Source organism: Apostichopus japonicus, chromosome 6 (assembly GCF_037975245.1).
Source record: "Apostichopus japonicus isolate 1M-3 chromosome 6, ASM3797524v1, whole genome shotgun sequence".
Taxonomy (NCBI): Eukaryota; Metazoa; Echinodermata; class Holothuroidea; order Aspidochirotida; family Stichopodidae; genus Apostichopus; species Apostichopus japonicus.
Window position 1 is genome coordinate 1705048 of NC_092566.1, and position 14704 is coordinate 1719751.

The 14704-nt window shown below is 32.3% G+C and overlaps 1 protein-coding gene across 1 annotated transcript in view; it reads right to left on the reverse strand.

Moving 5' to 3' along the window:
• LOC139968625 (uncharacterized) overlaps positions 1 to 8268 on the reverse strand; it is a 29487-nt gene extending 21219 nt beyond the window's left edge. The window contains exon 1 of the mRNA XM_071972814.1: positions 7540 to 8268. Coding sequence (XP_071828915.1) covers positions 7540 to 7630 — 91 coding nt within the window. The 5' untranslated portion in view covers positions 7631 to 8268. The remainder of the gene's footprint in view (positions 1 to 7539) is intronic.
• Positions 8269 to 14704: the final 6436 nt, after the last annotated feature.

Genomic DNA, 14704 nt, shown 5'->3' on the forward strand with positions numbered 1-14704 from the left:
CTACTCCTTAGGGCCCCAGGTTCTTTCCCCTTCCTTCATCAGTCAGGGAATTAATAATTTAACCCCACCCCTCCCCCTCCCCCTCATCCCACACACATATCTTTGATATCATGTACACGTCACTGTTCGCCAAACGGCTAAGGAAAATTAAAAACATCTTTTCGGGAGATGTTGTACTGCAATATCTTATACCAGTTGATTGTCGTATTGTTTAATAGTGTATCCTTTTTGTGATTTTATTGATTGGCTAGAATGTGAAACGTTTTTAGTTTTCTTTGCAGTTTCCTATTTTTATTGCCATGGGGACAGCAATCACTGTTTTTTTTTCAGTCAAAACAATGCCATAATGTCAGTATTATATATAAAAAGTTTATTCTTAAAATCCTTCTTAAAATATCTTCTGTTGACATTTTCAAATCTTACCGCCATCGACGAAAACAAAGAGAGTAAAAAATGGATAAAGGAACGCATTAAATATCAAAGAAATAGTGGTCTGTATTGATGTCACTTTAAATTTAGACTTACTTAAGTCTTCAGTTGACTGTATATGCATGGAGTTACATAAAAGCCATGTAATCTCCAAAATGAACTAATACTCTTTCTTATAACTGTTAGTTTCATTGTCAACGTCATTTTTTGTATATGCTTGTCATGACTGTGTTTGCTTCCCTTTTGAAACAAAACGAGTGCTGTAAGTGACATTAGGGCCTATGTGTCAGTTACGATGGGGTAGGGTGGGATTGTAAGTTAACGGTAACTCCAAAACAAAGCCAGGAACCCATTTTAACCGTTTGTAAAACCATAATTAAATTAGTGGAATTAACCAAAAGTGTAAGACAGGCAAAGTAATTATGTGCCTATCAATGTGATTTATTTAACATTACGGTATATGCTTATTTGGGGGAGCAAATTCAAAATTTGCTGCGATTTCGCGATTTTTTAATACGTGAATTTCTATCATTCTTTCATAAAATGAACCATTGACCTTTTTAACTTAAAATATCCCCAGTTGTCATCGACGTTACCTCTGCCAAGTTTTTTAATTAAATTTTCATTTTTTTTTGTCGTAATTTTAGAAGAGAAAATATTTCATTATGTCCCTTCTTGAGAGCATACGTATGATTTTAATTAATTTATCAGTTTATTAATCTTCTTTTGAAGTTGGTGGGTTAGCCATGCGTAGACTTTCTTCTCCTTTGAAATTATTTTAATTAAATATTAGTATATAGTCCATATATAGATATATACAGTCCACAAAAAAAAAACATGGAGTCAACAATAGCAATAAGTCTTATTTTTACGATTTCAAAATAATTTAATTTAAAAAAAAATGCAAAAAAAAATCATTACTGTTGATCTTTATATTAAAGATTTAAAAATTAAGAACATTCGTTCGTTATAATACAAAAACACAGTCTTTGACCCGACCTGTATAGTAAACCATTGTCTGTAGGCCATTGTCTTTCGTTCCTATTGTTCTTTTGTGCGGTGCGCGTGTGTGAAGGTATATGATCAATAATTTTCTTCCTCCACAAAACTGACGAAGACGACCATATGACCAGCGGTGACGTGAGTTTATATGTAGGTTCATATGTATATAAATTATTTGCATATCGATGTAAGCATAAATATTGCATTGGAGCTAATGTAAAATATCTCCTTCACATTGGAATTGAATATTCAATCTAAAATTAATCAAATCAATGTCAAAAGTAGATCATTTCGCATATTTGTCACCAACTTATAGACAACTTCAAACTGGTGATTTTTGGAAGCAAAACCACGCACAGCTATATATAGGGACCGGTTTATAGGATATAATAGGCTATGTACTCAAGATCGTTCGGTAAATATTTGTAGCTCATGTGTCCTTTTACTATCCTCGGATGAAATAAACAAATCAATAAATATTTAGAGTTAATTAAATACAGGCATTTTCATCTACTTTTACATACTTTTTGATATCTGTAAATATCATGCGGAAATACATAAAGAATACCAATTGGTTTTTGTTTTTTACCCCAATTTATGAAAGCATTGAAACAAGAGGGTTCGTGTGTATTATAAGGGTTATATCTATAGGTAACTTAACCCAGTTGTATTGAAAACCACTTATGATAGGCTATAATAATCTTTCTGACCGCATGATCTAAATATCGAACGGTTTCATTGAAGACATGAAGGTAACATTTCAGAACGTGGGTGGTAGATTTTAAAAAACATCTATTTTAATAGAGAAAACGTTGTGCTCCATTCTGGTGTGACAGGTAGTGGCTGATTGGTGATATAGTCTAAGCGCCAGGATATATTATAGGCAGTGATGAAGAGCTATATACACACTGTGCGCTAGGAGGGTAAATGATTGCGCCAATCGTATTTAATGAAATTATACAGCTCAGCGAGAACGGTTAAGGGGAAAAATTTTTAAAGGATAAGCGTTTCGAAGGAGTAACTCATTCATCTTCCAAGATTTTGAGATTAGTTTGAGCAAAGTGAATATTCTAAACATTTTTTCCCTTTTTTCTCTCCATCTCTCCCTCTCTCTCCTTTTCCGATACAAAAATACACTACAAGCGCGTAGATTGATATGCAGTGACATTCGTAGCCATTAAACTGATGTGATTAGTCAAATTTACGGCGTATGTTTATGACATTAGTCAAGCTTGCTCAGGGTAACATAGGAACGCTGCACCTCCCTCTCCCTATACGTTTGCTTTACCATTTTACCTTGGTAATTAGATTTACTTATTAAATTTGCCGAAGAAGATTATCGCCTGCAAAACGATTATTGTAACCCAATAAAGGGGACTTGAACGTCTGGAGAGGGGGCTTGATGTGATTATGGCCCGGTCACCTGGACAGGTGTGCAAGAATAGTGAAAAGCACAGAGGGAGTATGCCAGAAGGTTAGGCTCGTCCACCTAACAACGGACATAAAAATAATAAAATAAGTAAAAGGACAGATAGAAAGAGAAAAATAAGTCTGATAAGGGGAATAACGATTTCCAAAGTTATTCTTTGAATCGTGGTTATTTACTCAAATTTAAATCAGTTTGTTTTTTATACAATTTTGTTTACTTTAAATGAAGCGATTTATCAGATAAATTTAAAACTGAGTGGCGTTTATTCTGAACTGCCTATGATCTATATACACAACCACAGTTTGGTATAGGCTGCATGTGCATGAGAAATACACAAGCAGTGCAATTACGAATGCAATTATACGGTCGCAGTTATGCTATAGCATATTGTGTTGTGTTTCCTGTTGTGTTCTTCGGACGAGCCTCTTCAAATATGTTAATTTTGCTCAGGTAACTGTCCTATTGGATCGAAGTATACTTCGGTTAATCAAAACCTTCCAACGTTCATTTAAACTGTGAAGTATTTCTCACCTGTCACAAATCCCTTCTTCTGGTTTTCCTTTCGTAACCTATTCTTTGAGATCACTAAACACCTTCGAGAGGTAACATGCAATGAAACCTCTTAATGTTTTCTTGGTCTCTCCGACCCTCCTCTAACCTCATTTTGAGAATAATATCAAAACGGACAAAAGAAAATCTAAATAAAGCATTAAATGAAACCAAAACCCCAAACTTAAGTTTGTCTACTTACGTTAAGATTTGTTTGAATTATTGTATTGTAATAATTTTCCCATATACGTTTTATATATTATATATATATATATATATATATATATATACATATGTATTAGTGTGTGCGTGTATTCGTGTGTGTTTGGTATTATGTTTTGAGCACGAAGATTTTTTCACCTTATACGTACGGTCGAATAAAATTTAATTATCTTTAAATAATTCATGAAATTAAACTATGATTACGAAAAAGATGAGGAGGACCTTCCCATTGCCGATGGCGCTTGAAGGCCACGGTGGGGAATTCGATTAATTACAAATAGCATTTTCCGTTCATTGATGTGACGTTTCCTATCAAAAATAGGTTGAGCGAAAAGCTATAGGGGAAACTATCTTCCAAATAAATAATAGAAAATATAATAATGTTCGGCGTTTATATATTGCTGCTTAGCTCTGTCAATAAAAGGATTAGAACCGAATCAAGTCATGCTAAAGGAAATGAGATAAGGATTGTTTAAACACTACCATTTTATGATTATTTATTTTTCATGAAATAAGGACGTGGGGACTGTTATTAGAACTACATATCGGTAAGCATTAATTAAATCTTAAACTTGATTTATTACCAGATTAAAGTCAAAGATGTGAAAAGTTTTGTTTTAATATTCGTTATATATGTTTTTCTCCACGTGCAAGCTTTGCATATAGATGAGAAAGCGTTTTTCGAGAGTCATGAATATTCATTGTATGTTATTATAGCACATCCCCAAAACGCACTGTTTTTAGCTTAAATGTTGTTACTGTGTTTGGTCACCACTTTTACCAAACCGTTTACCGTGAATTACTCAAGTTAATCTTACAATAATTGATCCAAAAAGACATCCTCCCTACATTCTTGTATATTAAATTTAGGTTAATGAGAGCAATAAATTAATGATTTACTTCGTTTCTCGGCATCAAGTTCGTTGCGAAGACAATTTGTCTTATAGTAAGTACCAGTGAAAGGTTGTGTAACGCAAATTGAAATCTATCAACATTTACGACTTTTTTTAATTTTATGAAACGAGTCTTTAACTAGTGAATGTCATGAACTAATTTGGTTATCGGGCTTAAGTTTCTAATAGCATTGAAAATTGATATATCACAAGCAAATGAAACGCTGTTTGAAAATTGTAAAGAGGGCTATATCTTCTTGGCCTTGGGAAATAGTCAGAACTATTCTATGCTAAACTTCACTTTGTTAGTCATTGACGTCCATTAGCTTGATAACCAATTAGTTGTTCTCCAAATAATTAAGAAACAAATAGGAGGTTAGCTTGAAAATTTGTCGATTTCCTCTTTGCTTACCATGGTTAATACCAAGAAGTAGTTCAGCGACGAAAGTTTTAAAATCGTCAAGGATCATTAATTGAGCACTAATTAATTTTTCATCTGGTTTAAACAATACAGGAGCACTTTGTCATAACTTAACCAAATTAAAATCTAATCAACCACTAATCCGTAATTACCAAAAAAATGACGGCCAAACATTATCCAGTGCTTCCCAAAATAAAAAAAAATAAATTTCAAGACCTAAAATATCTGTGTTGAAATTAAATTTTAACTTCGTTCTCTCTTAGTTAAATTGACCTTAATTACCATGTTTCTGGAATATCTCTTAGAAAAATGCATTTTCAAGGATAAAATTTTAATTTCTATAAAGTAAAATATTCTTGTGGACAATAGACTTATGTTATATACTCATTAATATGTTTTCAAGCAACGAAAATATGTATTCGTTCTGCGACATATCCTACATTTAACGGAATATATAAATTCAAGGTATGTCGCATATTCTTTATAAAATTCATATATTTTACATTTTATGGAAAATTGAAATTATATTATATTACTTTATACTAAATTGTACTTTCTAAAATATATTTGTGACTTATTTGCAATATTCTGAACCACTTTTTGACATTTTTTACGAACATTATTGTCACTCTTATCATGTTTGGTTATGAAACGGAAACTTAAATATCGTCTCAGAATCTCAGAATAAACAAACTAAGTATTCAATGCCTACGGAAACAAAACTATTATAAATAAACAAACTTGGGAAACCTTATAACCCTTCATTGATTAAATATTATATTAATTTATTTTTATCTTATTTAGATGTTTTCCTGCACTTTATGAGACGTTTTCTGCTTCTTTATTTTACCCCAAAATGTTCAAATATTCTTCACAAATCTTTGTGACTTACAAAAACACTTTGTCGACATTTTCGTCTGCCGAGGTATAATTAATTAATTAAACCAATATTAATCTATGAGTTTGTGATTGTTAAAATAAAAACAAATCATAAATTTATCAATCCAGATATTTTAACTTCAATCTCGTTTTGTTTTTCATTTTCTTCGTCGTTATTGAAATGTTTCCTTTTTTAGACATTCCATGGTGTACCCAATTTTTGCCCAAAAGTGTAGAATATCAAAAGTGACTTAATCAAGATTTTATTTTTTTTCCCCCAATTAATGAGATAATCATAGCCGTCAGAGCTTAACAAATCACAGATGTCCTCTTACGAACCTTATAAAAGAAGCAAAAACACACCAATACTGCTCAGGTTACATCGCTAATTTGATTTCATCTCTAGAAGGTGTCATAAGTCTTACCGGTATATAACGCACGACCATGTAAGAATTTGGTATTTTAGGTTTTTGCAGAAACAAGGAGAAAGAAGCAAAAAACCCGTTCGATAATACATTTGATCTCCTACTAATGTATTTCATATACAATATTAATTGGCAAACAAGTCCAACGGGTTTTATCCCGATTTTAATTAGGGCCATGTATACACAGGAATTCAGGCACGAAGCGTTTTGCCATATAGAATTGCAAATTGATGGTCATCGTGGGACGCATCAATCATAGAATGCGTGAGAAAACAGGCTTTGTAGCTTGCTCCTAAGGATTAAATCTCAGGAAACTGTGTAAAAGATAGCCAAGGGTGACATTTTAAGGACGAAAAAAAAGAGGTAAAAAACAAAAAAGAAAGAAAAAGAGTCTGATAACGAAGGCGGTTCTTATCATAAATTCGTCGATCCGTTTCTGTCCTGTTTGCTTTTGTGTATTAGTTACACACACAGTGGTCTATATACAAACTGTATTGATATCTATGCATCAGTACTAAGTTGGACTTTGATTGCCTTTGAGTAAAGAAAGGTATAGGATGATAAGCACGATATCAACAAAGGAAAGGGTGAGAGGAGCAGTCAGGAGGAGGAGGTGATGGGGGGGGGGGGGGGTTAGGGGTGGTGAAACGTAAGATTCGGAAAATGCAAGGAAACATTAACTACAACGTGATTTATTGACTTTATATGAATGATTAATTTTTTTAGAAGATATTAAGCTTAAAGTAATTTCGTTCAACTTTTCAAGGTGGATACTAGTTCTAATGCCATTTGGGCGAATATAGCTGATCTCCAAATATTAGGTTTACAAATAGCCTATAGCAACTATTTGAGTCTGCGTGACGTGGGTGTTGTGTAATAGGATATGCCAAATTTACGACAGTTACCTGGAATACCTGCTACTTTTATATATATAATTTTTGTTAAAATCTTGTAACGCATTCAATAATATACACGTTTATAGCAAAAACAACATTGAAATATATGGCCCACTATTTACTTAAGCATTGTAAGCCTAAAGGCTTTACCTTTTAATTCTCAACAGATTTGAAAATGTAAAAAATTATAGTGTTTATAATTTTCTCCACTTGTAAAGGTTTCGTTAAGATATCCCATTCGTTTGAACTGTTTTTAATGAATATTTTAAACGTAAAAACCGCCATGGTGAATCGAACGCATTCATTTCAAACAACATACAGTTTTGCGCTTATTTGTCAAAGATAATTATATAGTTACGTAATAGAGCAAATAATAGGTTTGTTTTATACTTACATCTATTGGTATTTGTGCAATTTCCTCCGACTGACCCCTCTCCGATACATGAGGATCGCGGGTGCCCCGTGGTACAGTGGTAGCAATACATGCTGTCCCCCGATCAATGTATCCTTCCTCTAATGAATGTCCCAGAATAATATTTTCTGATGATTTAATAAAATGTTAACAACTGCAGATGAAAATTGTTTCGATATTAGACCATTTCCCAAAGGTCTGTTTAATAAAAGGAAAGATATCCAGCTCAATAGTTTATGGATATTTCGAGAACTTATATCGTCGGTAAAAAGTTGATATTAACCGCTTCTCCGCCAAACCGCTCAATAAATTACCAGTTGTTCTAAATTTTCCAAAAGGTACGCTGAAAATTCTGAGACCTGATAACCAGTAAATCAGTATTTTAATGGATAACCAATCGTTTTTGTTACAGTAAACTTTCCTATAAAATAACTGGCTAAGTTATGATCATATGCGGATGAATGCGACGTGTCTAAGATAGTCCTTCTCGTTGCATGAGTCAACTACGTGCGACGAACATAACAGTGTGTAGTTTTTTTTCTTTCGCGCCAAATGCTTTATACCTCAGCTTGCAGCACGCGCGTCAAGCTGTGGAGTATATCTGTTGCATACTTGTGAACGCTATTTCGCTCGAGACCACCTGTAATTGCATCTAACTACAATTACGCGTTTCAATTGAATTTTGTTGCTAAGCGATAACACGAAGCGAGTTTCTTATCTGCGCGAGTCCAAATGATTTGTAGAGCAGAAATGATTATGAGAGTCAACGATACTTATAGAAGGGGGGAAAAGTAATTATTTCTCATGAATATTCAACGGATAATTGTTCATGACTGTTTGCCGTTTAGAACTGTTAAGATGCAGGCAGGTGGGGTTACAATTTAATTTGATTAAAATGGGGTACCTTAAAGAAAGAAAAAGATGTTTTTTTTTAGAATTGTAGTGACTTTGGAGGTGTAAATAGTGCGTTTGTTTTTGTTAGAATAGGATGGTATAGGAAACGCATTGCAAAAAAGCAAAATACAAATATGTTCTGCAGTAAACTATTAAAAAGTTTATGGAAGGAATATACTTCTGCAAGTTATATAACTATTTTGTTTCAAAATAAGTCCATAATTAGGGGACCTAGTATTACCAAAGTTAGACATTTAAATATTTATTAGGGAACACGCGCCTCCCTTCTTTGTTTCCACAGACATTCTATAAAGAAGTGTATACACAACAAATAACAATAATACATGTACTAATCAATTCCAATTTAAAAATAAATTATAAAATATAAATATATATATCTATATCTATATATATATATCTATATATATATCTATATCTATATATATATATCTATATATATATATATATATATATATATATATTTATATATATATATATATTCTCCAAAGGTGATTCATATAATAACTTAATGTGTATAATGTATGCAATTTGGTTAATATTTCATTCATTTGTTCGTAATAGTTGGAATGTTGAATTTTTTATGTTGTTAAATGGGTTATTAGTACAGTTTTGCTAAAACGTTTACATTCATTATACCAATAGCTGTCGATTATTCTTTTCTTTTTATGTAGTGGAAGTGGCTTATGACCTTCTAAGTAGGTTAATGGGACATTGAAACATTCGATATTGTGAAAATATAATCAGTGTGAAACCATGAAAGGCGAAAAGATTTGCCTGGTCTCTTTAAAAGGGATAGTTTGGTATACATTATAATACAGTAATAACTAATAAATAATATATAAATATATATAATATATATATATATATATATATATATACATCCATATATAATGAAGTTCAGTAACTAATGCTTTTCCGTATAGTGTATAGTTTCAATTGGATGGAACTTCAGTGCACTTTTATAACCTAGATGCCGTGAAGTGAACTTTATCCTGTATACGGGGTAAACATTATGTTGACTCATAATTCTTCTAGGAAGTTAACATTTTCATTGGGTGAGGATTGGGTGGGGTTTTTATTACGAGATAAACACACAAACAACGTTAAGCCGAATGTTTATGTATTTTACCTGCCATGATAATTGAATGTAAAAAAGAGTATACACAAAGTCACGAAAAGAATGATGATGATGAAAATATGAAAAGTCACCTTTTTCAAAGAAAGTAAAAAAAAAAAAAATTAAAAAAATGCATCGTGACTTATAACCTAGAAATAATAGAACGGTCCATTTTGGACTCGATTGAAATTGCAATGTCATAACAAATAATTCATGCTTTATTTCGTATTTTATCTTTTTACCCCTGACCAACTTTAACTACTTTCTATTTTTGTTCTTCTTTTTTTTTGGTGGAAAAGCTTTGCTACACCATGCAGACGGTTAATTTTTGAAAATAAAACAGCAAAGAAAGTTGCGATAATGAATGATAAAATGTAAAATGATTTTTGTTGACAAGCAAGAAACGATGCGGAACTCACAGCCATTATCGATTTTAGTCTATAAAGCAAAATGGCTTGAAAATAATTGTTCTATAGTAATGACATTTTCACGGTGAGTACGGACTAACGATAAATTCCCTACAGGCAAAATTTGCTTAATGTGTTTAATCAATCACCGTTATATTCTTCGAAGGAAACTTCAACGATCTGAAGGGGAGGGGGGGGGGGGGTGATAAAACGACGCTTGTTGTGTTTCCTATATTGCAGTCAGTTATTGTAATCGTTATTAGCCGTCCAATTATCACAGATGAGAAAACGTTTCTACAATATGGCAAAGATGAAAATAAGCAAGAGAGAGCTGATGATGATAATGATGATGATGGCAACATCATTTTAAATTTAAGATAATAAATGGATAATTACCTGAACAATGAAGTGAAGAAGCAATAATCAGTTTTTGCTTTCACGGTATATATAATTAGAAATTATAATTTAAGGCTTTTATTTTGACAACAGCTACCGGTCTCTATACATTTACGATGCTATTATGATGATAACGTCAATCCGAAATCTCTGGGGAAATCGCGTCATTTTTGATATTTTTGAAAACTTGTAATCGTGTAGATTTGCTATACGATGATGAGACAAATAAATTGACAAACATTGACATCGATGTGAATACCATAGAGTAAACGTATGTATAGATGTTGTTTTCTTGTAATTGTTATTTATTAACTCATTAATTAATTAATTAATTCGTTCGTTCGTTCATTCAATTATTCAATTATTCATTTATTTGTTTATTTTAGTTTTTGTTCTCTGTTTGTTTGTTTGTTTGATCTCTTGTTTTCGGTTTTCGGTTTGCTTTAGTATTTTGCTTTGTTCACCTTCCTTTTAACTTCTTTCTATTGTTGTGCGTGGCTTTGTTATAATCAAAATTAAGTAAACAATAGATTCAAAATATAACAAACTTTAAGTTCATTCAAAGTAAATAATAACACGCCACCATACAGGTGATATAAAATATAGCAATTTACATCTGGAATTTTGCAAAATATTAAAATTAGAACAGAAAATCATGTTTCATGTAAGTATAATGCTTTACAAAAAGAAAACGAGAAACCGGAACATTTGTTTCTAATTTCGTTCGTTTCGACGCAACGAGACTAATTCGAATAAGTATTGGTACTTAGGGCACATTTATATATTTTGTTGTAATTATTAATAGGAAACACTGATTTTGAGTAGACAAGAGAAGTTATATACTTATATAATTGGTAAAAGCACTCCATAAATTAGACTAGATTTTTTTTTTTTAACTAAAAAAAAAACAAACTGTTGTTCCGTCATGCAGACGCGAACGATTCATAAAGATAGTTAAAATTGTCTCTATAGTGCAATGTCATCGATTGCAAATATCACCTACACAGATTATGATTTTACCGTCTGAGATACAAAACGAATCCGCCTTTTTAGAAAACGTTCTCACTTTTGGGGGCCCCTAACAACTCGTATTACGCCATACGTCCTAACCTCATCAGAGAAAATACATCACATCAATTTTAAAAAGGGTTATAAGATTAGATCGGGTTTTTTACTATTCATGTGAGAGTTCTTACTAGTCACAATCAAATTAAGAAGAGGATTTTAAGGATTGTATCGGTTAGTGTCTGATTTAATTCCAGCCAATGACCATCTTTATAATCACCTTGTAAACTGATCTAACACAGCGTTTTATTTCTTTTCATTATTCTCACTCTCTCTGACTTTGACAAATCACTAAGATATCGCGTCTGTAAAAACCTTCTAACAGCCGCGTTTTTGTCTGTTTTTTATTATATATATTTGGAGCGATCTTTTTTATTTCGAACGCAACTCCCTGGACGAGTACTTCTGTCTGAAAATCCAATTTTTTTTTTGGCTAACAGAAAAAAATCCTTTTATAGGAAAAGGCTTTCTTTCAATTTGCAAATTTGTTCCATGAGAGCATTTGCTGTTATTTCTTAGGAGTTGCTGTTTATCAACTTTAGTGATAATCTTCAAGTTACCCACTAATCGATTTAAAACAATGAGTGGTCAGGAAATGAGATCGAACAAGGGGTTGGGTGAAACTGAGAGAGGCACGTCCGAGAGAAAATGGAGACCTAAAGGGAAACCATTTCTTAGAGAGGTGATTTCTTGCCAACATAATAGCCGTGGACATTTCTCAAAAAGATGATCGAAAAGCGATCCCTTATTTCCGTGGCATTTTCAATGTTAGCATAGTGTTACAAGGTCGACGTAGCTAGGGTTGGGAGGGGGTGAGGTTGAGAGTGGGGGGGGGGGAGTGAAATAGGACGAACGTGTCCCTCCCTCCCAAGGTTGGTGAAAAGTCTCAAAAGTGACGCTTTTCATAATTATATGTGCCCATTTTCCATTTCTTAAATTAAACATATATAACGTATATATTTTTATTAAAATTACCCTTTTGTTGAAAAGCATCCAATTTCGGAAGTTTGTGGTGTGAACTTTTGAGGTAACTTTTAGGTTGACCCCTCAAATAAACGTCACGTGTTCCAATGCCACGGGGAGCTTATGTGCCAACCCCCTCCCCTCCTCCCTTCCGCTTCCGATTGAACTCTTTTCCACCGCATATGTTTAGTTACATATTTCTATTAGAACCTCCTCAGTTTACTGGGCACTAGAAAGGGGACTTACCCATGGGTTGGGGTGGGGCAAGGACGGTTAGCAATCTCCCTCTCCTCCACCTATCATCATCCCGATGTCATCACCATATCCGCAATCGTCTCCAGTGTATAAATTCATCATTTAAAATGGAAATTTTTACGTTTGTTGGGTTAATGAATAACATGAAATTCCACGGTGCATATAGGACTGGATTATTCCAAAGCTCTTGCAACCTCATAGGTTTCAAATTTCAATCTTATTCGTTCAAATATTCAATATAACCGTTTAGAATTAATAACCATTTACTAGAATCAACTTTGTTCTGATCATTCTTCAAAATCAGTTAAAAGTGATACATTATCAAACACGAAGTAAGCGTTTACATTGGTGTATGACCTAAGTGTGCTCCCATATATACATAAATGACGCCAAAGCGAAAGGTCCCGAATAAGTTTCAGTGAACATAAATTGAAAATGGAAACAGTCCATGCAATAAGAGGTTTCATGTTTCCAAATGGGCATGCGAAAAAAATGTAATCTTTAGATGATACTTGCGATGAAATATACGTATTTATGTCTTAAGACGTATGCTATTTCTCGAATTTATGATGCATGGGGGTAAATCTTTAGGAGTCACTTTCAGTCTTGTCGAAATTAAGTGAAAGGTCAAAGGTTATCTTTATTGACCCCAAGAATTTAAAACAGTCGAATAAAGGTTCCGCATGACATCGTATAGTGTATAATACAACGAGATAATGCAATGATACCGCAGTGGTATTGAAAAAAACGTATGATGTTGGAATGATACTGTTATGATATTATAATAAAATTGTAATGATACTGCTATGATATTTTCACGATACTGCTATGATATTGCGATGATTCTACTATGATATTGTCATGATACTGCTATGATATTGCGATAGGACTGCTATGATACTTTAATGATACCGTGTTATGATATGTAATGATACTGCTGTGTTATTATAATGATGCTGTTATGTTATTGTAATGATATTATTATGTTACTTTAATGATACTGTTATGATATTGTATTGATATTGCTATGATATTGTAACGGTACTGTTATATAGTAATGATACCGTGTAATGTTATTGTAATGGTACTGTTATGGTATTGTAATGACACTGCTATGATATTGCTATGATATTGTTATTATACTGCTATGATATTGTAATGATACTGCTCTGATACTTTAATGATAACTTGTTTTTTATTAAATGATACTGCTATGATACTTAAATGATACCGTGTTATTTTTTAATGATACTGCTGTGTTATTATAATGATACTGTTATGTTATTGTAATGATATTATTGTGTTACTGTAATGATACTGCTATGATATTGTATTGATATTGCTATGATATTGTAACGGTACTTTTATATTGTAATGATACTGTTATGGTATTGTAATGACACTGATGTGATACTGTAATGATACTGTTATGATATTGTAATGATACTGCTAAGATATTTTATTGATATTATAATGATACTGCTATGATATTTTAATGATACTGTTATGATATTGTAATGATATTATTGTGTTACTGTAATGATACTGCTATGATATTGTATTGATATTGCTATGATATTGTAACGGTACTTTTATATTGTAATGATACTGTTATGGTATTGTAATGACACTGATGTGATACTGTAATGATACTGTTATGATATTGTAATGATACTGCTAAGATATTTTATTGATATTATAATGATACTGCTATGATATTTTAATGATACTGTTATGATATTGTATTGGTATTTCTATGATATTGTTACGATACTGTTATATTGTCATGATACTGCTATGATACTTCTGTGGTACTGCTATGATATTGTAATGATACTGCTATGATATTGTAATGATACTGCTATAATAGTGTATTGATATTGCTATGATATCGTAACGGTTCTGTAAAATTGTCACGGTACAGTTATATTCTAATGATATTGCTATGGTATTGTAATGATACTATTATGATATTGCAATGATACTGTTATCATATTGTATTGATATTGCAATGTTATCGGGAATAATG